The sequence below is a fragment of the Trichosurus vulpecula genome, chromosome 3 (genome assembly GCF_011100635.1).
Source record: "Trichosurus vulpecula isolate mTriVul1 chromosome 3, mTriVul1.pri, whole genome shotgun sequence".
Lineage (NCBI taxonomy): Eukaryota > Metazoa > Chordata > Mammalia > Diprotodontia > Phalangeridae > Trichosurus > Trichosurus vulpecula.
In genome coordinates, this window is record NC_050575.1 from 178,480,088 (window position 1) to 178,504,595 (window position 24,508).

The 24,508-nt window shown below is 38.5% G+C and overlaps 1 protein-coding gene across 1 annotated transcript in view; it reads right to left on the reverse strand.

Annotated features, from left to right (window-relative positions):
* The window catches only part of PRPF6 (pre-mRNA processing factor 6), an 80,674-nt gene that overhangs the window by 45,192 nt on the left and 10,974 nt on the right, over positions 1-24,508 (reverse strand). Inside the window, exons 4-12 of the mRNA XM_036751183.1 lie at positions 19,441-19,519; positions 18,129-18,305; positions 17,748-17,903; positions 17,401-17,495; positions 16,450-16,606; positions 14,193-14,355; positions 4,447-4,565; positions 3,116-3,334; positions 2,486-2,608 (exon numbers count right to left, since the gene is read on the reverse strand). Coding sequence (XP_036607078.1) covers positions 2,486-2,608; positions 3,116-3,334; positions 4,447-4,565; positions 14,193-14,355; positions 16,450-16,606; positions 17,401-17,495; positions 17,748-17,903; positions 18,129-18,305; positions 19,441-19,519 — 1,288 coding nt within the window. The remainder of the gene's footprint in view (positions 1-2,485; positions 2,609-3,115; positions 3,335-4,446; positions 4,566-14,192; positions 14,356-16,449; positions 16,607-17,400; positions 17,496-17,747; positions 17,904-18,128; positions 18,306-19,440; positions 19,520-24,508) is intronic.

Genomic DNA, 24,508 nt, shown 5'->3' on the forward strand with positions numbered 1-24,508 from the left:
TTGTTTAGAGGAACAATCTAAAATAGCATAAACATCCTTATCACATGTTAGTCACATTGAAACATACTGCTATCAAACAAGTAAAAATAAGGAGAATAGCTAAACAGAGAGGATTGGCTCTAAGTTCAGAGGAAAAAAATACAGCTCTGAACAGTTAGGGAAAAAAATACAAATTTGGTGAAGTCTTTATGGCCATGATTACTTGCTCTCTACTTCAGTGAATAGACAATTATTGCTCATTTGATACTGAACTACTTGTGATTCAATTACAAAGTTGCTTCTAAATAGCATGTCTTCTTATTTTCTATGGACAATTTATTAAATATTGTCACCTATTAATTCAAAAACATTTACTAAGCATCTATATTCAACAGACAAGGGAAATACAGAGATAAATAAGACCTGAATCCTCTCAAGGACCTTACAATAAGGGGTAGATAATACATGTATACAGATAAATTTTGTGTATGTTATCAAATGTCAAAGTATCTTACTATAAAACGGGACTATATTAATCTTTCCTCAGCTATAGCCATTGTAGCCATGTCAATAGTTCAACACCCACAAAGTTAATTTATCCCATGAATTCATAGCAATGTAGATTTGTTTGCTTAATATGCCCTCAGAGCCAGCGGAGGTAGTGCAGCTACAGAGCTACAGCTGCAGTTGCTTCCAGCCCCAGGCCCACCTGGTGGGAGGAATTAAGTGGCAGATCAGAGCAGGAGTGCAAAGCCTGCTGAAGATCTGAGTCAGGTCCAGGTTGGCGGTTCTTGGGGAAGGAGGAGTGCTGGTGTGGCAAAGCTGGCTGTATAGAAATAGCTATGAAAACAACAGCACATCCCCTCAAGCTTGGAACAAAGTACTCTTTACTCTACAAGCAGTCAAACCCAGATGAAAAACTCAAGGGTCAAATAAGTTGGCTGGGAACATGGCCTGGCAGCGAAAACGCACTCAGATTCAGTCTCAGACTTTGGAATCTTTCTTTGGTGACAAAGAAGACCAAAACATACAGCCAGAAGAAGTCAACAAAGTCAAAGAGCCTACATCAAAAGCCTCCAAGAAAAACATGAACTGGTCTCAGGCCATGGAAGAGCTCAAAAAGGATTTGGAGAAGCAAGTTAGAGAAGTAGAGGAAAAATTGGGAAGAGAAATGAGAATGATGCGAGAAAACCATGAAAAAAAGTCAATGACTTGCTAAAGGAGAACCAAAAAAATACTGAAAAAAATACTGAAGAAAACAACACCTTAAAAAATAGACTAACTCTGGGAGGGGAGTGGGGTGACAGAAGGGAGGGCTGACTCAGGAACAGGGCAACCAGAATATATGCCATCTTGGAGTGGGGGGGAGGGTAGAAATGGGGGGAAAATTTGTAATTCAAACTCTTGTGAAAATCAATGCTGAAAACTAAATATTTTAAATAAATTAAATAAAATTTTAAAAAAAAAATAGACTAACTCAAATGGCAAAAGAGCTCCAAAAAGCCAATGAGGAGAAGAATGCCTTGAAAGGCAGAATTACCCAAATGGAAAAGGAGGTCCAAAAGACCACTGAAGAAAATGCCACCTTAAAAATTAGACTGGAGCAAGTGGAAGCTAGTGACTTTATGAGAAAACAAGATATTATCAAACAGAACCAAAGGAATGAAAAAGTGGAAGACAATGTGAAATATCTCATTGGAAAAACCACTGACCTGGAAAATAGATCCAGGAGAGATAATTTAAAAATTATTGGACTACCTGAAAGCCATGATCAAAAAAAGAGCCTAGATATCATCTTTCAAGAAATTACCAAGGACAACTGCCCTGATATTCTAGAGCCAGAGGGTAAAATAGAAATTGAAAGAATCCACCGATCACCTCCTCAAAAAGATCCCAAAAAGAAAACTCCTAGGAATATTGTTGCCAAATTCCAAAGCTCCCATATCAAGGAGAAAATACTGCAAGCAGCCAGAAAGAAATAATTTGAGTATTATGGAAACACAATCAGGTTAACACAAGATCTAGCAGCTTCTACATTAAGGGACCGAAGGGCTTGGAATATGATATTCAGGTCAATGGAGCTAGGATTAAAACCAAGAATCACCTACCCAACAAAACTTAATATGCCCTCAGAAATAATGGAGAGAAGGGGTGAAAACTGCTCAGGTATTATGTGACTAGTCTGTCTAGTTTCCTGCAAAGCTCTGTTCCAGTATTACAGAAAAGGCCAAGGCCTTTTTTGATCACCTCCAATTTTAGTAGTCCCTCTGCTTTGTATATGCTTTGCACTTAGTTATTTGTATTCATATTGTTTTCCCCCACTAGAACGTGAGGTGGCTGGACTAGCCAGAGGGTTGGGACTGTTTCATTTTGTTTCATGTTTGTTTGTTCATTATGCTAATACCTAGAATATAGTGAGTACTTAATAATTAAAACTTATTGAAGTGAACTGTCACACACATCCCACCAACGCGCACACACAGAATTATATATATACCAGACTCACACTATCTGCATCCTCCATCCAGGTATGTTTTCTATCTTCTTCCTCAATCCCAATTCCAATGACTGCACGCATAACAGCCTGGCAGGTGGCCACACTCCCAGCTTTATCACATTCTTCAGCATCCTAAGTACAGAGATATAATGTTAAGGGTAAATACTGCAGAGCCTAACTTTGAGCAAGGTGCTCTCTCCAGGTCAAAGATTCTCCTAAGGACGACAAAAATTTTTCCAATATGGGAGCTTCTGTATTACAGCACATTTTTTTCTAGAATCATCCACCTCTTAATCACAGATGCCATTTTTCATTTCCACTGGCAAACTGTAACCAGCCTCATAAACATACAATGTAAATTCTTCAGAAATCTATACTCAAAAAGCTTGAGCAAAGTGGTTATTGTGAAATAATGAAAAGCTAGGTGTTACAGCATACGGCAAATATATAATTATATCTGGTATATTTATGCTATGCAGCTGTGCTTCACTGCTGCTAAAAGTATATAAATGCTAATTACTCATTTTACATAAGATTCCAATATTGATGTTTCCAATATTTATTATAGTTTCTAAAACATTTAAAAATACCTGATTCTATATTGTAGTCAGTTAAGATGAATTAGATATGGGTCATTACCTGGATCCATTGCTCTCTGTTGATTTCTACACCATTTGCTCTGAGTGATGTGATGGCTCTGTCAATGATCTTCTCCACCATCTGAGTATTTCCATTGGCTTCCTCTAGTTTCGCTGCAGTAATCCAGATGTGCCGATCTGTGGGAATGTTCTCACGTGCTTTGTTTAAGACCTTTCGGGCATTCTCATAGGTCTCCAGCCTTGCCAAAGCAAGCCAAAGCTGTATAGAAAGACAGCCCAGATAGTGAGATAGATTACTATGCCAAAGGAGACAGTGCTCAAGGCAGCAGTGTCAACCTAGATGGTGAATAAATATGAATGTGCACCACCAAAAAGGACATAGGTAATGCTACTATCGCTTAAGCAATTTTGTCTTTAAACACAACTAGCTGTATATGAAAACTCAAACAACCTCTTGATTTTAAAAATGAATTGCTTGATTTTTCTTACAGCAATTGTCACTAAATGAAAACTTCTCTTAAGTTGCCTACTAACTTATTCATGAGTTTTTCAGTAAGTATTTTAAAAACTCAAATAGAATTCCAGGCCAATTTTTCCAATAACTAAACTAAATCAAGTCAATGATTCTGTGGTATTATTATTAAATCCATTCCTTAAAAAAAAAAAAAGTCCTCAAAAAAAAATAAAAAAGCCAGAGTCTCTACATCTCACCAAGGCTGAAAATGCAATGCCTACTCACGGACTAGATCCCACTATGGATTAGCACAAGAGCCTAAACCTGCTCCATTTCTGACCTAGGCTGGTTTACCCTTCCTTAGACAGCCTGGTTCCTCCCCTTTTCCTCTCCTCCCCACATTACCCATTTTCTCCTGATCTAACCACATTAATGCTAAACTTACTGCAGACACTCCATCAGCAATAATCCAGTACAAATCAAAATGATCAAGCTAAGAGATACACCACCCTCAGCCTCCACAAGACTAAGATTCACTGCATTAAACAACGAAAGGCAAAAAAGTTTTAAAAACCTAGAGACTCGAGAGCTTTTAGAACACAGATGACTCTGTGCTGGACTGGGCAGACGTATCCTATTATTCCCATCTTGCCACTTTTCTCCTCCCAACTACTAGCCCTACAGGGATGAACAAAATACTGAATATAAATAGAAGTGCAATTTAAAGGTAATGCCCACTTCAAGGGTCACAAGATACAAAGTGACCATTTTTGCTCATCAGGTAAGCAAAAAACTCCACATTGGCACACTACCCAGTTTAGTGCAAAACGTATTTCCAAGATTCCAAACTTCCAACCTGTGTCTGATGCACAGTCCAAATCTGAAATAGTTAGCCGAAAATAACTTCAATGACTTACCTCCACACTAGTGGGGCAGCATTCCACAGCTCGGCTTAGCATTATTCTAGCATCTTCTGGCTCTTCCAACTCCACAGCTGCCTTCCACAAGCGAACAGAGTTTGGGACATGTTCAAGAGCTACAAGAGATAAAAAGAGAAACTGAGTCATGGAAAAAGGGGTACAGAGAGGAGATTTACGTGAACTATGAATGCTACTGCCAATATGATAAAGTAGCACCTTGTCTAAGACCACAGTCAAATAACAAAGTTACATATTTACCCATTTAAAATAACAGAAACCAGCCATCCCCAAAGGAAGAGAAGAGTCCCCCTTCCTTTTAGGGTTTGTTTTCGTGGAGGATTTTTTGTAAAGTGAAACAAAATGATACACTAGGAAAAAAAATCAGAAATTCTATGCCTGCCAAAGCTGCAAGGATGTATCATAAGCTATGCATTAAGCCATTCTTATTCAAATAGTTTCAATTAAAATTACTCTGGAGCACAAAGAAACAAATTCACCATCTGAATTTGTTGAAGCTCTCACAGGCATTCTCTTCAGTTTTCAACCTTGCTCAAATCAATCAAGGCTATACAGTCTATTTTAATTTTAATATATCTTTTAAATAACAAAGCTAGAGACCATTTGGCATAAATCAAACACCACTGCCTGCTCACTACTGAAGATGTTGTTTACATACTTGCTATAGCAAAGCAAATCATTCCACTGAACACATCTGTTCTGAACAAAGTGTGCAACAGACTTTTTTTATAGTGAATATATAAATATACTGCCCTACGCCTCTATCTGAGAAGTATCTATTTAAGGAATATTTAAGGAACTTATGACCCCAGTAAATGATGAAGTAACTTATTAGCAGACTCAAAGCTAGGAAGGAGCTTAGAGACCATCTAGCTACAATCCTTCATTTTACAGAAGAAAAGGAAAAAAAAGAGGTCCAGAGAAAGGAAGTAATGTTCCCCAAAGCAATACAGCTAGTAAATTTAGTGAAAAATAATACTAGTCAGAAGTCTAGACTCCAAACACAGCCTAACAATTCTATAAGCACTCATTAAGTGTACAAAGCCTTTTATCTTTCCTATTCAATCAAAGGCAACATAGCTCAGTGGATAAAGTGTTGGCCTTAGAGTCAGGAAGACCTGGGTTCAAATCTACCTCAAACACTAGCTATATGATAGGCAAATCACTTAACCTCTCAACCTCAGTTTCCTCATATGCAAAATGGTAATGAATATAATAATGCCTACCTCATAGGGCAGGATCAAATAAAATAAAATATGCAAGGCACTCTGCAAACCTTAAAATATCATGTAAATATAAGCTATTACTAATATTAATATATCCATACCTGTAATCAAAGACCCAAAATAACATGGCACCCAAGATTAAGGTGGTAAAGCAACACATAGTACCATAATGGTCTAGAAAATATGATTCGGGTAAGGGTCAGGCTTCAAGGATAAAGTTCTTTGTATCCACCTCTGTGCCTTTCCTACTTCTATGCACATGACACAAAACATGCATTTATTGAAAGAACTCTAAGCCAGCTCAGGCATTGGCTTCTAGTCTCCTGGGACAACAGAGGCCTGTTCCAGAAGAGACCATAAGCCTTCACAAATCCTGAGACTTGGGATCATCCTTGACTCTTCTCTCTTACCTCCATACATACAATCAACAGCCAAACCTTTTTAATTCTACTTCCACAACCTCTCTCACATCTTTGTTCTCCTCTCTTGTCTCAGAGTCACAGTCCTAGTTCAGGTCCTCATCATCTCCCACTAAAACTACTACAATAGGTTCCTAATTGGTCTCCCTCTCTCAAGTCTCTCCCCTTTTCAATACACTCTCCATGAAATGGCCAAATTGAAATTCTTAAAATACAGTTCACATCATCTCATTTCCCACAAATATCTTCAACAGCTTCCTACTGCCTCTATGATAAAATACAAAATCCTACGCTTGGCATTTAAATCTCTCCATGATATGACTCTCACCTATCTTTTCAGTTCTATTTCGTAGTATTCCCCTTGATAACTTTCCATTTCAAAGTGGCTTCCCAGCTGTTATCCTGTACACAATACTGTGTTATTGCAGAAGTGATCCTTCAAGCCTAGATGTACTTCCCCCCCAACTCCACTTTAGTATATGTAACCCAGTTTCCTTCAAAGCAGGGCTCTGATGCTACCTCATCTGTAAGGCCTTTCCTGATCCTACCCACTAAGTTTTAAACCCACCGTCTTCCTCCTGAAAAGTTCAATGCATGAGAGTTGATAAGATTAAAGGTACAGGAGGAGACACATTTTCATACACTGATATGTTTTACTTGACTTACCCTTATTTATAACAGGATTAAGGATGTCTATTTAGGGTTGGGGCAGTGGATAGATAATAATAATGATGCCAAAAAGAATAAGAGCATCAATGAAACATTTAAAAATACAAAAGAAAGTAGAAATTCAGAAAGGGACACAGACAAGCAGGACAGTTTTGTTATTAACTTGTAAAAACTTAAAATACACCTATTAAAATACACAATTTCTCTTTTTAATTTGCCATCATATATTTAAATGTTCATGTTTGTTAAGTTCATCTTTAAAATCTTTTATGCACATGTTGCATCTACTCAGGAGAATGGAAGCTGCTTAAGGACCGGAAATATTTCATGTCTGTCATTGTCTCAAAGTACTTAGAAGAGTATCATGCGTGTGGAAGGTGCTTAAATGTTTCTTGAACTGAATCAGCATCACAAAGAAGTCATGTCATATATACAACAGACATATTAATCTTGACTGACACAGTTTAACATTTGCATGCATCTACAGATTCTTATGAATAGTAGCCACTGCTGCAATTCCTAAGTCAGATCCCCAAAATGCAACTTTAAGTGTTCACAGACAGTTTACTGGATAACCTAGCTTTCTCAAAAGCAATTTATCATTGAGTCACCCCTCGAAACATCAGAAGAATGCTGGTTTCTGAAACACTAAAAAGAAAAAAAAGGTATGTGTTGGGCCAATACTAACATTAAGATCCAAGCAGCTGAAATCTAAGTATCATTTTGGTAACTCAATATTCTTTCAATTTCACCAAGGGGTTTTCAGCTTAATGTTGTCCAAGCATTCTCTCTCTTCCTTAGAGAAAACATGCTGTCAACAGACTTGCTTTTGTTGCACCGTTCAGAGCATCCCAAGCTAACCAACAGTTATTCAAGACATGCCTTCTGATGACCTTGAAATATAATTATGCTAACAATGCCACAGAGACTCTGCACCCTACATATGTAAAACTAATCAAAAATGTATTCAGGAAATTTGCTGCTTTAGTTCTCCGGTGAATAGTAAAGTATCCACACATACGTTAATTGCCCTTCATCACATTCAGTGCAGCAGGAGAATCAGTAGAGCTTTTCTAAATGAATAATGCTAATTGCTAATAGCATGATATGTTATTCATCAGTAAACTGTTTTCCTGGTTGCAAAGATAAGCAGTCCATTTCTATAACCCAAGACAGATGCTAGTCTAGTGCTTGTGGCCTCACTATATAGAGATGCTGGCTCAGAATCCTCCAATGAATAAGTGAGATTACAGTAATGAAACCAGACTTCAGTAAAGAAAGACACACAAAAACAAGCACGATGCCAACAAGAACTTAGGAGACCAGAGATCACACGAGATACAGATTCCTTCTGGCAACCAGAATAGGTCATAAAATTATCAGAAACCACATTGAGGTGATTGTAAATAGCTACAGCTAAACATCCCTGGATGTCAATTTTTCATTGCACTTTGGCATGAAATGGATAAATATCAGTATATGAAGCTAAGAGTCAGGTGGTGAAAAATAATAAATAGATGAAAACTTTTATGTGAACTCTAGTACTCCAACAGAGCTTATCAAGGGAAACTTTCTTCAAATTATCTTGACATAACAAAGATACTAATGGAAGATACAGATTATCCATGGCCAGCTACCCTTCTTTTTCACTTACATATTTCTTTGATGACATCCTTTAAACAATTTCTCCGTCATAATTGCCAATTCATAACATACTGCAACGTGGTCACATCCGAGACATACCCCTTCCATTGCCTTTTGGATGACAATCAACTTCAATTCTTCAGAAACCACAGTATTCTATGACACACATGTCATGTAACAGTATCAGAAGTATACTGATATTTCAAAAGATGGCTTTCCTTTTATTAGAGCACAGCTAAGCAAATTGTGGTACATGAATGGAGTAGTGGAGAGGATACTAGACTTGTCTGGAAGACTTGAATGCAAATTCCACCTCAGATATTTACTGCATGACCCTGGGCAAATAACTTAACCTCTTTGCATCTCAGTTTCTTCATCAGTAATATGAATAGACTGGACTGAATAAACACTAAGTTCCCTTCAAGTACTAAATTTATGACCTGACATAATGGAATGTTGCTATACAATAGTAACATGAAGGATTCAGAGAATCACAAGATTTATATTCACTGATACAATAATAAGCAGAACCAAGACCCAAGCACAATGATAGCAAGGTAAATGAAAAGAAAAACAAAACAATCAAAAATGAGTGGTATGAAAATATAATGAACATGCCTGGCCCCAAAGAAAAGATAAGCAAATCAGTAGATTGGGAGAGCTTAAAGAGTAGAGAGTGAGGATGATAGAAGAGAAATCTACCTTGCTTTTGCTACACAGTCCACAGCATCCCAAGCTAACAAACAAATTCAAGATATGCTTTCTGATTACCTTGAAAAGTAATCATACAAACAATACCTCAAAGATACTGTCACCTTATACATGTAAAATTTATGAAATGCATTCAGGAAATTTACTGCTCTAATTCTCCTGTGAATAGATATTACATGCCCTTCAACAAATTCACTGTGAAAATGAATGGGAGAGAGTCAGGGCAGAGGAGGGAAAGCATTCCAGTCCTGGGAGGCAGCTAGAGAAAAAGACAGGAACCAAGAAATGGAATGTTTTGTTTGTGGAACAGCCAGGAAGCCAGTGTCACTAAATTAAAGAATATGTTTTGGAAACTAAGACGTCAGAAGACTAGAAAGGTGATCTTCCTCTTTAAAATGTCTTAATGATTAATCCCTAAGTTCCTGGATTTCGGAATGTGTTGCCACCAACTTCGATGTCTTCTGAACACTATGTGGCCAAATTCATCTGCTGTTCCAAATTTCATTTTTGGAGAAGCCATCCATTTCCATTTCTTCACATAATCCATTATGTACTGAAGGACTAGGCCCAGTGGTGGCACCACTAGCATTGTGATATAAATAAATCACTAGAAAAACAGCAAGAGATTTGGAGTATGGATTATGTCTTCCTACCTCAAAGGCTCATTGTAAAGAGTGAACGAAATAATCCATGCAAAGTGTTTTGCAAACCTTAAAGCTCTATATAAATACCAGCTATAATTCTTGCATGAAATATAAATGTTTTGGGGATGCTTCTTTTGGCCAAACTCACCACAGGTTCATTTTCAAACAATTAATCAACAAGCATTTGTTAGGTGCCTACTATGTGCCAGGCATGTGCTAAAAATCAACTGTTTGGGGCTGTTTTGTGAAATGACTGCTTATAGCTTCTGTGATCCTTGCAATGTTTCCTAAGAGGGTTTTTACTCTAAACTGATGTTACCCCACTTCTCCATGGTTAACTTAGTATTGACCAACATGGTTCCTGAGCACTTTTAGTCTCCTCACGATGGCAACTCTCAGGGATTGGTTAAACTTCTTTAATAAACAAAGAATTTTTAAAAAAATCAAATGGAAGAGGATAAAATCAAGGGTGCATGCAAGGGAGTTGACCTTGGCAAGCAGAAGGTTCACTCTTTAACAAAGACTGGAGTGAAGGAGGAGACAATTTTGGGTGGATATGAAAGAAAAAGAGAGGAGAGAGAGTTCCTAGTAAATAGCCTCGATTTTTCTCAATGACATTTAAGGCAAGATTCTCAGCTCAAGACTGGAGAGGAGATGCCATAGGAAGTTTGAGGAAAGAAGGTTTAGAGCACTGTTGCAGAAAGGGCCCAGATGAGATTAAATAGCATAATTTGTAGTGGACTTAGTTTCATAACATTCTCCAGCTTCATTCAGCAGCGATAAGAGGAAGAGGAGGAATGGAGAAGAACAGTAGAAATAAACCAGAGCTGGAGTTTGGTGAAGTGCAATGAAGGACAGGAGGGCAAAGAGTCTGAGAGCAGAGGGCGGGAGTGAAGACTGGAAATGGAATGGAGCATAGGTAGAGTGGGAACAGCCTGAAAAGTGCTGATGGGTGAAGAGACTAGAATAACACTAGGGTCGGGCTGTAAAGGAAAAAATGGAACAATCAAAGATGGTCATCTCTCCATCCAGCTGGGAATAGGTCATATGAACTGAGGAGAATTGAGGAACAGCAGGGAAGTTAAGGTGCTTCAGGGAATACTAGCATTTACACTGAAGACCCTTAGACCATGAGTCTTGCACTGAACTCCCTGATGAAGGGAGAATGTCCTGAGAGGATGTGGGAAATGACCAACAGCAATGTAAACTGGATGATAAATTTCAATACTGTGAATCTCAAAGGTGGAAAGCTTGATGAGTGGGTAAAGGGAGTATCTACAAGTACTAATGGATAGCAAGAAGTATTCTGACTCACTTATTAGGACCAGAGTTGGGGGTTAGGAGAAAAAGCACAGCCAGTAACGAAAAGAGCAGCCAGGGGCACTGTTGTTTACAACAAGACAGGTCTCAGTGAGTGCCTGAAGACGCAAGGAAAATGAAAAGAAGCTTGTTTAATTACAGAAAGAGTATTCCAGAAGGCATAGTAGAAGGAGTAGGCTGAGCTAGAGTGGGACATTGTGGGGACAGGGTTCAGTTAGATAGGAATGATGGAGTAGACAGGTCGGGCTGGGGAGGGGGAGCTATTCTTTGGCAGTGAGGGGTTCAGTATCCATGGGACAAGAAGAATAACGGGACAGGAACATGGCTACATTAAGGATGACCAAGAAGAACATCAGTGGATGAGGAGAGAGAGACAGGTGATTAGAATGTTCAAGGTCATTCTTTGATGACATCCCACAGTGTTGCAGTGTCCTGGGAGGCCTGAGGAAACCTGCCTACTCCCAATCCTGTGGTCTACAAGAAGCATCAAACTCAACACCCTCAGCTGCATGGAGTGAGCCAATGCGCCTGAAACAGATTAAGAAGAAATCGAGAAATATTTGACAAAACAAATAAAAATACAATATAATGTTAATTTATGGCTTTTTAAGTCAATATATGGCCCATAACGATACATTTCTATTTGAGTTTGACACCACTGCTCTACAAAACATGCCAATATTTCCCCCATGCTTCAAAAACCCTCACTAGATCCTGTAATTCCCATTAGCTATGGTTCTGTATCTATCTCTCCTCTCCTATTGCTAAACTTCTCAAAAAAGTCATCTAACACTTAGTGCCTCTAGTTCCTCTCCTCTCATTCTCTTCTAAACAGTCTATCTTCCGACTTCATTGTTAAACTGAAACTGCTTTCTCCAAAATTAGCAATGATCTCTCAATTGCCAGATCTCCTGAGACTTCTCAAGCCTCATCCTTTCTGACCTCTCTGGAGTAATCCTGTATACTTCTGATATAAGCAATAACCTTGTGCAGGAAAGACCTTAAGATGCATTTTGCTCTACTGAATTAAATGCTTTTTTATGGTCAACAAACAATAAGCACAGTGGTTTCTTGTATTCTCCATATCTCTGGTCAATCTTATGATAATAAGGTATGGTCTACTATGGAACATTTCTGTGTATAAATCAGCCTGTTGCCTTTTTTTTTTTAAATAGCATTTTTTTTTGCAGGGGGGAAGGCAGGGCAATTGAGGTTAAGTGACTTGCCCAAGGTCACACAGCAAGTAAGTGTGTCAAGAATCTGAGGACACATTTGAACTCAGGTCCTCCTGACTTCAGGGCTGGTGCTCTACTCACTGCGCCACCTAGCTGCCCCCAGCCTGTTCCCTTCTAATATCTTCATTAAGAATGTTCTCGATGTTCTCCTGTCAGATTGGCTAAAATAACAAAACAGGAAGATGATAAATGCTGGAGAGGATGTGGAAAAATTGGAACATTGTTACATTGCTGGTGGAGTTATGAACTGATCCAGCCATTTTGGAGAGCAGTTTGGAACTATGCCCAAAGGTCTATAAAAATGTTCATACCCTTTGACCCAGCAATGCCACTTCTAGGGTTGTATCCCAAAGAGATCACACAAGTGGGAAAGGGACCCATATGTACAAAAATATTTATAGCGGCTCTTTTTGTGGTAGCTAAGAATTGGAAATCAAAGGGATGCCCATCAATTGGGGAATGGCTGAACAAGCTGTGGTATAAGAAATGGGGATGATACGGACTTCATAACAACCTGGAAAAACCTACACGACATAATGCTGAGTGAGCAGAGCAGTTATGAGAACATCATACACAACCAGACATATACGGATTCTGTTGAGGACTAACCCTGACAGACTTTGCTCTTCTCGGCAACACAATGTGCAAAGACAACTCCAAAGGACTCACAATGGAGAATGCTATCTACATCCAGAGAAAGAACTATGAAGTATGAATGTAGATTGAGGCACACTTCATGCTTGCCTTTTTCTCCCCCTTTTTTTTCCTCTCTTTTGTATTTGTTTTTGGGTTGTGGTTTTTTTTTTTGGTTCTGTTTCTTCTTTCTCATGATTCATTTCATTGGTCATAATTCTTCTCCACAACTTGACTAGTGTGTAAATTAATTCAATGCAAAGTTATACATGGAAGTTATATGGGATTCCATGCCATTTTGGGGAGGGAGGGGGGGAGGGAAGGAAGAAAATCTGGAACTCAAAATTATGTAGAACCATGTGTTGCAAACTAAAAAGAAAAAGAAAAAAAAGAAAAAAAAAGAAAATTTTCAAATTTCTAATTAAAAATCATTGTAAAACAGAAAAAAAAGAATGTTCTCGATGTGTAGGCATACAAGATTATTTTTGTAAAATTTTTATACAGCAGAGAAAATGGGAATGCAGTCAGTAGTTATTGTTCTCTCAATAGCCCTTTTATGATACTGACAATCATTTTTTCTATGTCTTTGGCTATCAAGTTCTTCAAAGAATTTCTCTACTTCATAGTTCTCTAAAGCAGTTATTGCATATAAGCTGAAAATTATATCTCTGCAAATACTTATCATAATCATTATTAAATAGAAGATGACCAAATGTCTCATTACATTTGTTTTTGGATACACAATAAGATAAACTGTCAATTCCTTTGTTTCTCTGAGGAAAACCGTCTATCCCCTTTACATTTAGCTGTAACTTTGTTTAGTCTTGTGGCATCATGTCAAGATATGATTCAATTACTCCCATTGGTATGTGTTCACTCATTAGCCACTGGACAAAAATCTCATTCAGAGTAGAAATACCTTCCACCCCCTTTTCATCCACTTTGACACTTGTTACTGCCAAAGGAGAAGGGTACAGTAAAAGATTAAGGGGTATTTTGTATTTATTTTTTGTTTCACAGATTGCCAAGGCAAAATAATTCCTCATTAAATGGAAAACCTAACAGTGATGAGCTATTTACTAAGAGTAAGCACTAAAACAATCAGAAAGCAGAAAAATGCTAAGATCCAAATAACACAATTACCTTTAGAGACTCCAAAGTTTACTCTTTAAAGGACAGTAATTTTCCTTGAATATGAGACTAACTGTTTAAAGAAGGTCTCACCTTTTCTAAGAACACGCTTCTTTGCTCGGATGTCTGTTTCTAACTCTGCTGCTCTGATATAAATCCGGACAGACTGTGGGAGGTGACGAACAGCCTGGGCAACCACAGCCTTGGCCGTATCACCAGGCTGTAGACGTGCTGCTTCCAGCCACACATCTTCACTCTGTGGAGCAGATAACAGGAGTAAATAATATCTGTGGTACCTGAAAACAGTAAGAAAGTCCAAGTGGCTTCTCAGCAGTAATGACTGTTAAAACAGGAAGGTTCTGAGCTCTTAAGATCACAATCTTCTAAGAGAAATTCAATTGTACAAATTTCATATTGTTCATGCACAAAGATCGTTGCTAGTATTTTGGAATATGGCTAATCATCATGTTAACTTTTTGTGTTACAATGATGAAGGTATCCTCTATTAACGGTCTCTAAAATAAGGGCCAGGGTCCCCTAAGGGGCCATGGCTTGACCCCCAGGGTGTGTGAACAACCAAGCAATCCATTCTGGCTCAATAGTTTGTCTCCAACACAACCACACCTATCACTGTTCTCTAATACATATACCTTCCTGCAATTCAGTGCAAGTTTGCAACCTCTCCCACTTCTGAGCCTGGTGTTGAACCTTAAGGGCAGTTAAAGCCTACACTAACTGCAACCCAATGCAGCTGCACAGGTGACAGTGGGAAAAACCCATGCCTATTCCTGCCCCCCAGATCATCCTGTGGCTATAGCAGGTGCCCCTAGAGGATGAGCTCCGTACTTGGGAGTAATTCTGACAAGAGTTTGGCCTTCCCCCTTTTCATTTGGGAATGGAAAGTGTGAGTCATACTGTTTGTTGAGCAAGCACAGATAGATTTGTGATCTGATTCATAGATCTCATCACATTATCTTTACCCTCCAACCTAATCCTCTTCCAAACTTCCCCACCAAGGGCAGTACCATTCTTCCAATCACCCAGGTTTTTATAACATTGTCATCTGTGCCTTCACTCTCACTACACATCCATGTATCCAATCAATCAGATGCCAAATCTTGTTGGTTCTACCTCTACATCTTTCCCATGTCGCTTTTTCTCCACTCACTCCTAGTTCAGGCCCTCACCACCTCTTACGTAGACTCCTTTGATAGTCTTCTATTTGGTCTCCCTGCCTCAAGTCTCTGCCTACTCCAATCCGTCCTCCACCCAGCTGCCAAAGTGATTTTCCCAAAGCACTGGTCTAACTCTATCACTCCCCTACTTACTTAATAAACTCTTGTGAGGTTTCACAACCTCAAGAATCAAACATAATTTCATTGTAGCTTGCAAGGGCCCAAGCCTCCAGGCCATTTCTCAGCAATCTCTCACTATGCTATGAGTACCCTCCTCTCTCCTTATCCCTCCTGTAACATTCCCCACCCACCTCCCCCTAACCCAGCCAGCTTTCTAGCACCATTTTATGTGTTTTCTTTCCCCATTAAAATGTAAGCTCCTTCAAGGCAGGGATTGTCTTACTTGCTTATAATTGTATCCCCCGCACTTAGCACAATGCCTGGCACAGAGTAATCACTTAAATGCTTACCTATCTGTGTCTCATCCTTCTTAAATTTATATTTGTGTATAAATTTTACAACACACATAATTACTCATATATTAGCACACATACATAATTTATAAATCTATAGACACATATGGATGATTAAAAATCATTGGTCTAGATAATGCTCTGAACCTGGTGATATAATGTGACCTTTACTGAATCCACTGAATAAAAAGATGCCATCATAATGGGATTTTATTGTTTAAAAAAAAAATCACAATAAAGGTTTTCAGTATTCTATTTCTGCCTTTTAATTCCTTCCAGAAAATGTGTAGGCAACACTTTCTTAAGATGCTGAACTATTGCATATAATTACTTTTATATAAGACAATAGGGGAGGGCTGGGGCAGTGGGATTACTTTTTTTCCTAATTCCAGTGCTAAATTATTCTTAAGTTCACTAGATCCCAAAGTAAATCTTTTACTATCTACTAAGATGAAAAGGAAACAAAAGCCACAATTCAACCTTCAGTCCAGATAGAAAAAAACCTTTTCTGCTCTCGCCTATTTGAGATGGATTTTAATATCTAAAAGTCATTGTCCTAATTTGAGTATCTCTCTCTCTCCTTAGATGCTAGAACATAACAAATTCTTACAATCACAAATTCCACTGAAGACAAGTCACTGTTTTCAACAAATTTAAAATTATCAAATAAGAGAGGAAAAAAGGTGCCCCCAAATGTCTTACCTTTGGACACATTTCTGTCCCTTTCATAATGAGGTTTCTAGCTACTTGTAGTTTTCCAGTGACTTCTTCCAAGCGGGCTGAAGCAATCCATGCTGGAGGATGATGGGGATTTGTCTCTCTCACAGATTTTAGAAGTAAACGGGCCTTTTTAATGTCACTAAGAAAATGGGAAAATTCACACTGCTAAACTTTTCATGTTGTCATAAACAATATCATAAATGCATAAAGTAGCAACCCAGGTCCATACAAATTACAAAGGATCCTTCCACCTCAATAAAAAGCATTAAGATATATACAGTCTAGTATATCAAAGAATCTAAATTATTTGCTGGCTCTTCAAAAAAAGACTGTGAATGCAGTACCATAATACAACCAAGTAAGTTTGGGACATACATGAGGATGCAAATATTTAGGGATGGGAAATACATATGTCATTTCAATAGTTGCAGGGAATTCCCAAGTGAGGAAACTCCCCCTTATCAATGCAGTTTGGCATCTTGTCAGCAACTCATAGTCTTAAGAGGGGTACCTAAAGCAAAAGTGGCAAACTCAGCCCAAATCAGATTAAAATGTAATTAGAAAATGTTTTAAAAAAATAAAAATACAATACATGTTAATTTGTGGTTAAGTTAATATGTGCACCCTTCCCACCCAAGGATGTGTTTCTACTTGATTTTGATACCTCTGACCTAGAACATTAAGAGGTTAAGTGACTTGCCAAGATCACACACCAGTAAATCAAAGGCAGAACTTGAACCCAAGTTTTCCTGGCTTTGAGATCGGTTCCCTTTCATGCTGCCTCTATGCAAATATTTAAAAGAAAACAAAAAGCTAGAAGGCATCAGAGTGTTCTGCATGGTGACTTGATATTATCACAAAATGAGTGAAATACTTACAATTAAAGTAATTTAACATATCATCTCAGACAAAGTATTCCCCTAAAATACCTACTTGATATCTCCTCCATGTGTAGGAATCATAGAATTCAAATCTGTGAGATAACCCTTGGGATCCACCACAGTCTGCCCACTCACAGAATCAGACACCTGCAAATGTAAATTTGACACAAATAAAACTGAAAGTCATTTTGGTCACAACCAAAAGCTCTACCTAATGGATTCCTGGGGGGAAAAAATTCCAAACCCCGGTGATTTGCTGTGAAAATCTGAAGAAAAAGAGTGTACAACTTCAGCTCATAGAACAATTAATGATAAAAATTGTCATCAACACGGGGAGGGGGATACCATTGATGTTAAAAACACGTGTTCTCTGGGATACACTATATTCTAATATTATACCTGGCTCAATCGCATATCCATCAAGGTGTTCCTGGCTTGGCCAATCTTCCTCATGTCCAATTCACCTGTTCCAGGTGTCATTAGCCCAGGTGTCATTCCACCTGGATATGGAGTATTTAATCCTCCTGGGTAGGGTGTATTAAGACCTCCAAATTGCTAAAAGAAAAAGAATGAAAAGCAAATTTATGAGTTGAAGAAATACCTTACTTTGTGAAGTCTTTCAGGTTAAGTCATGAGCAGTCATGTAGTTTATATAACCACTGTATTTCCTTATCCCCAGAATTATTAACTTATGATTTTCCCAAGACTTCATCATAAACACCTCACATTGCTTTGTTAGATCTGGAAAATGAACAGTTTTTTATTCATATGGAGTCTTACTGTTTGTCGGGGATCCACTGAAGTGTGGTTCTCTCCAGTCTGTAAATGTTTAGCAAAGAAACTGTCGGGAACAGGGGTAAGTTTCTCATATCGTGGATTCCGCTGGCGTTTATTTCTAGCATCACCAACTTCAGGAATACTCAGCCACTCTTCTTCTGTAACTTCTGCCAACTTTCTCTGGGAAAAAAAAAATCAGCCATTTAAGTCCATACTTCAATTTTTCAAGCATTTCTGGTTTTATTAGGGCAGGTACACTCTTTCTACCAATGCAGATCACAACTTCTCCTACACAATCTTCAAAAGTTGAAAAAAATCCATCAATCTTGTGGCCAGTTTGGTCATTTAATTTAGCTAGTCTGCAACAGATATATATGGTCCGTTACAGGTCTACATTGGAAGCCTTTCCATCTTGGCAGGACTTCCCCAGCCTGTCCTTCATTGACATAGCATCTAAGAACTGATGTAAGAGGCACACTATGATAGAGGAATTTAGTGGAGTTAATCTACACTTAAGCTATAAAAGTCCGCATTCATAAACTAAAATCTAGAGCATATATACAGGCAATGGGGCATAGAAATCTATCTTGCCCTATGAGAAAGTAAGGGAAAAGGGGATGGGGGGGGGGAAGAGTGGGGTGACAGAAGGGAGGGCTGACTAGGGAATGGGGCAATCAGAATATATGCCACCTTGGAGTGGGGGGGAGGGTAGAAATGGGGAGAAAATTTGTAATTCAAAATCTTGTGGAAATCAATGCTGAAAACTAAAAATATTAAATAAAAAAATTATGTAATGCCTCTGGAAAAAAAAATCTAGAGCATGCAAATGCATGCCCTTAACAGAAAGAGTTTAGGCTAGGGTTTGAATTCCTTTTTTGGTCATATCTGGCTACAGATTTCTTTTCAGTTATCCATCAGCAAGCACTCACTTATTTATTTTTGTGGTTTTGCTTTAACATTCATTTTTTAAAATTTTGAGTTCCAAATTTTCTCACTCCCTCCAAGCCCTCCCCCACTCATTGAGAAGGCCAACAGTATATCAATTATAAATATGAAGTCACACAAAACATATTTCTGTTAGCCATGTTGCAAAAAAAAACTAAGAAAAATAAAGTGAACTAAATATGTCTTAATTTGCATTCTGTTCACACAGCTTTCTTTTATTTAAAGCAGGAAACCTACTCATTATTGTGAATAAATTAAACAATAAATTGTAGTCACACTAGTTCTGTGCCAAAATCAATATAAAACAGAATGGTTCTTTTGAGTGCTGTCTTAAAAGCACTAGAATTGGCTTGCTAAATAGTTTGCTTACTTTCAGATCTGAAAATTGCTGCTGAATTTTGGGACGTTCCATACGGTATTTTTCAATTTCTTCTTTCTCCCTCTGTTCCCTAGAAAAAGAAACATTTACAAAAATATTAGGTCTCCATTCTGTAAGGGTATCGGAGCTTTACAACACTTTTCAAATACCTGTCCACACAGGAACAATTTCTTAGGCTCTGCATCTAATCCAAATGATCAATATTTTAAGGTAACAAACATTATTCATTCACAGATGCAATTATTTAACTATTTTTGCTAATGAAGTGATGCAGTATTACAAATAATGCAAAAATCAACACAGGAGAATCTTAGAAACCTGCCTACTAGAATCCTAGGATGTTAGCACATAAATTTTTACATTATCTGTACTCCTGCCTTTTTCCATTCGCAAAGAAAATCAAAAAGTTTATTGGATCCACAAATGTTTGTTATACTTGTTTACATTATGTTTAAAAAAGAAACTATCACAAACACGCACAAGTTTTTGGAAGATGTTTTCATGTTAACAACTAAAGATAGATGTAGCTGATGTTCTAGGAATTCATAATACTTCAAACAATTAAATGATACCATGAAGATGTAGTTCAGGAAGAACTAAATGCTGTCCACCTCCAACCTTTTTTACTCAACACCTTCCCCTCCCCAAGGTGGCAAACTGCACTGCTTCTCAAATCATGCTAAATGTGCATCATAGTTGAACTGGCCCATTTCTCAAAATTTATTATCTACCTAGTCTTTTATTTTTCCTAAGTAATTAAGTGTTCTTGTGTAATATGCTTTTCCCAGCAGCAGAACTTCACTCAGGACACAGTGAAACTTACACATTGCCTTTAAGAATAAGAGAAAAGAAAAAAAAGTGACATTAACCCAAAAAGTTAAACATGAGACCCTAATATGAACAAAGTTTTTAAAAAGCTTAAAGATGGCTATGTGACTTTGGGCAAGTCACTTAACTTCTCAGTACACCAAGGCCACTAAGATCATAATTAATGGAGTTTCTTTACTTACTAAATTAAATACCAATGAAATCAAAGTTCTGGTCCAGGGGAGAAAAGGGAGTTTGATTACGCTAAAAAGCAGCCACAAGTGGATAGAGAGTTAATTTTCATTCTGAAAAACTGTACAATGAAAAATTCTTACTTTACATTCCCAAGTCAATTTTTTTCCCTCAATAACTTTGCCTTCTTTCTCCAAGATGTTGTCAAGCCCTGTACTGCTGAACAATTTCATCAATATCTTCAATGAAGTAATAGATAGCATGTTTTTCAAATCTTCAGATCACAAATATAGGAGGAACAGCTGACACACTAGATAAAAGAATCATCTTGACAAAAGGTTAGAAGGATGGGCAATTTCTGATGAGACAAAAGTTAATGACAAAAACCAACACTTGAACTGAAAAAAAATCAACTGTATAAAATACAGGATGGAATACTCAGAAGTAGTTCATGACTAAAAAGCAGTTCACATGAAAAAGACTTGACAGTTTTAGTGGACGGCAGGCTCAGTGTTAACACAGCAGCCAAAAAAAATCCCTTATTCAATCTTAGACTACATTAATACAAATATGTCACCAAGAATGAGGGAGGTGACAGTATTACATTGTATTCTCTTCATTTCAGACGAATACCTAGAATTTTGGACACTACATTTTCAAAAAGGAAACTGACAAGCTAAAATGAATCCAGCAAACAAACAACCAGAGATAGTGTTGCACTCTCTCCTTACCTTCACTTCAGAGTCCCTCTCTTCAAGATATAAATGAAACACAATCTTATGCATAAAGCATTTCCAAATTCTCTCAACTGCTAATGCCTTCATCCCAAACTACTTTGTATTTAAATACTCTGTGTGCATGTACACATATATGTATATGTATATATATGTATTCACTTTTACATTTTGGCTATATATATTTTTATATGTGCTTGACTCCCCCATTAGACTACAAGCTCTTTGTGAATAGGGACTGTTTCATTCTTTGTACTTACATCCTCAGCATCTGGCACAGTATGTAGCACAGAGCAGACATTTAATAAATACTAGTTGACTGAGGGGTATCAAAACGTGCCTCATGAAAGGACCGGCTGATGGAAATGGAATGTTTAACCTAGAGAAAAGAAGCAACTAATAGAAAAAGATGACAAGGTGAAAAGCCTAACTCCCCCAAAAAAATTTCCAGCAAAAATTTAAGAGATTCAGATGAAGCAGTGATCAATAAAACAAAAGACAAACACTAGTAAGCTCCTTCAATCCAAACCAGCACTGCGCAAAAAGGCAGTCAGCAGCCTGAGTACTCTTTACAGGCATAAGCCAAAGGTTCCTATATCCAACCTAACCTCCAGTGAAGAGGGTCTAAAGTTGTCAAAATCTCAGCCCTGGCCGTTAGAACCAATACATGGGGAAAAGCCAATTCTAAGTAAGTCACTGTATAAGGAGAGTGAGACAACTTAAGAGGCATCCAAACGAACTAAAGCCAGCCAGTTCCCAAGTAGGGACCATGCAGGGAAACAAGAAAAGTAGCAATTGTTTAGGAAAACAGAGAAGTGGAAGCACATGGATTCAGAGAACTGAGTCTTATTGGAACAGCGGGATGAACTAGAGGAGAGAAGAAAGCTTCCAGGCAAATGGCATTATCCCCCTTATTTGGTGGTTATGCTGGGGGAATTAAGGAGATAGAACTGAAGCAGAGGCACCCTTGAAGTCATCTTGTAGAGGCCTATCAGGTCCTCAGCAGAAGACAAAGCCAACGCCCAGAAAGACTGTACAAGGATAAGGAAGTGAGAGTCAAGACTACTACCCAAGGTGAGCCATGAAGAGACTAAAGCAGAGAGCAGAACCTTATCTCAGCCCCAAATCAACTATCCCAGGCCAGGGCTGAAGAAGGAATGGGAGCTGGAAATAGTCATCCCATCCAGAACTGTAGGCACATCAGCAGCCACATCTAGACCAAAGTGGCCAGGATCTAGCATAAAGTCCCAATCCAAAAACTGAGGTTAAAAATACAAGTAAACAGAGTATGGGAAGGTCATCACATGGGAGCTGTGACTATGGTGCTTCAGGGACTGGAGGGCATGGAGCTTCAGGCTGTGGAGCTGGGGGCTTTGAGGGGGCAGCAGCCCTGGAGGAAGAGCTGCTGCCAGGGTGGAGAGATGCGTAGCTACCTAAGCTGGAGCCACAGGAGGAGCTGCCCAGCCCAGAGGAGGTCAGCTCGGCTATGTCTGACCACTTCTATCAAAAGAAGGAGGGAGATGAGCATGGAGTAATGAGATGGAGACCTAAAGTAGCCAGTGGGGCCCAGAATGTGCTCACCCAAAGTGAGAGTGACCATCCTGGAGAGGATGAGATGAAGGATTGTGGGGACTCTGAGGAAGACCTGAACCAGGACCTAGAAGATGGGATGGAGAACAGCATCCCTACAGAGCAGAAGGCCAAGCCTCCTATTAAGGACAATTGAGACGATGAGCCAATTGCTGACCAAGTGCTGAAGTGCTGTCCAGTGCTGAAGACATCCATGATGTTGGCATTCAAGAATTTTGTCTCTGTGTGCCTCAGGTCCAGCAAGGAGACAACGATCCATGACCCGGGGTGGCACCACCCTGCCCCCCTGACTCCCCACTATTTCAAAATGGTGTTTGAGATGGGGCAGTTTGATGATGCTGAAGACTGAAACTTTGGGATGCTTTCCTGCCTTGTGGGCTGGGGGGTTTCCCCTTGGCCTTCTTCTCATTCATCAAATTCCCTCATTCCTGCTTGAAAGGTGGGACCTTACATTGGGGACCAGTGTTGGGACAGATCCTGGAAGCTGCTGCATTTTCATAAACTGTTGTGTTTACAAAGGGAAAGAAACCCTTTCTCACCCTTTCTTTCCTATTTTCTTTTGGGTTTTGTTGGCACAGTCTTGCCTGGAACTAAGGAAGGCACTGTGGCATTAGAGGAGGGGGAGGATCCTGGTGGGGAATTTTTTTTTCTTAAATAAAAGTTGAAAAATCAGAAAAGAAAATACAAGTAAACAGAAGAAAATTATCAATCCAATGAAGAATTACTATGGATTAAGAGAGATCCAAGAGGTAAATACGGAAGAAAATAACTTCAAATAAAAACAAGTAGTTTCCAAAAAAAAAAATTTGATTTAGCCAGAACTCTAAGAGTTAATGAAAGATGAACCAAGAGAAAAAAAAATTAATACTTATCTGGGAGGAGGTGGGGAGTAAAACAGTGACTAACTGTAGTCTTCAAATATTTGAAGGGTTTTAATTAGACTTATTCTGTTTGGCTTCAAAGGACTAGAATTATAAACTTGGGCAAGAAACCTGAAGATGACAAAGGCTTCAGAAAAGAAAGGCAGGTTTGGATTTGAAAATGAGATTTGGATTTCTAGACGACATTGTACAATATAAGAATGACAAGCTCTTGGCCAGAGATGGAGGACATAAAATAAAAGTCAGTAAGAATGCATTTGCCCAAAGTCCTACAATGAAATTTTTTAAAAGGACTTTTAAAAAGGGAAGGAGATTGGGGTGGCTAGGTGGTGCAATGAGTGGAGCACCAGCCCTGAAGTCAGGAAGACCTCAGTTCAAATCCAGCCTCAGACACTAGACACACTTACTAGCTGTGTGACCTTGGGCAAGTCACTTAACCCCAATTGCCCTGCCCTCGCCCCTGCAAAAAAAAAAAAAAAAAGGAAGGAGAAATATGTTAATTTATATCCACCAAAGCAGATGCCAGAGAGAAGCTACAACATAGCACAAGCACATCCAAAAACTGAGAAGAAACAAAAAATCCAAGCAAGGAGTCAACAATAAAACCCATGGCCCTCAGATGTCTACATACCTAAAGGCCTCTAGGGAGGCATTATGGTATGGTGAACAGAGCATTGAACTGTAATCAGAAAGACCTGAATTGGAAGTCCATCTGAGAAACGTTCTAGTTTATATGACCCCAGGCTAGCCTCTCGGAGACTTAGTTTCCCATTTGTTGAATGGGGATAATAATACTGCCAACTTCAATGAGTTAAGAGGATCAAACAAAAAATGCATATAAAGTACTTTGTAAAC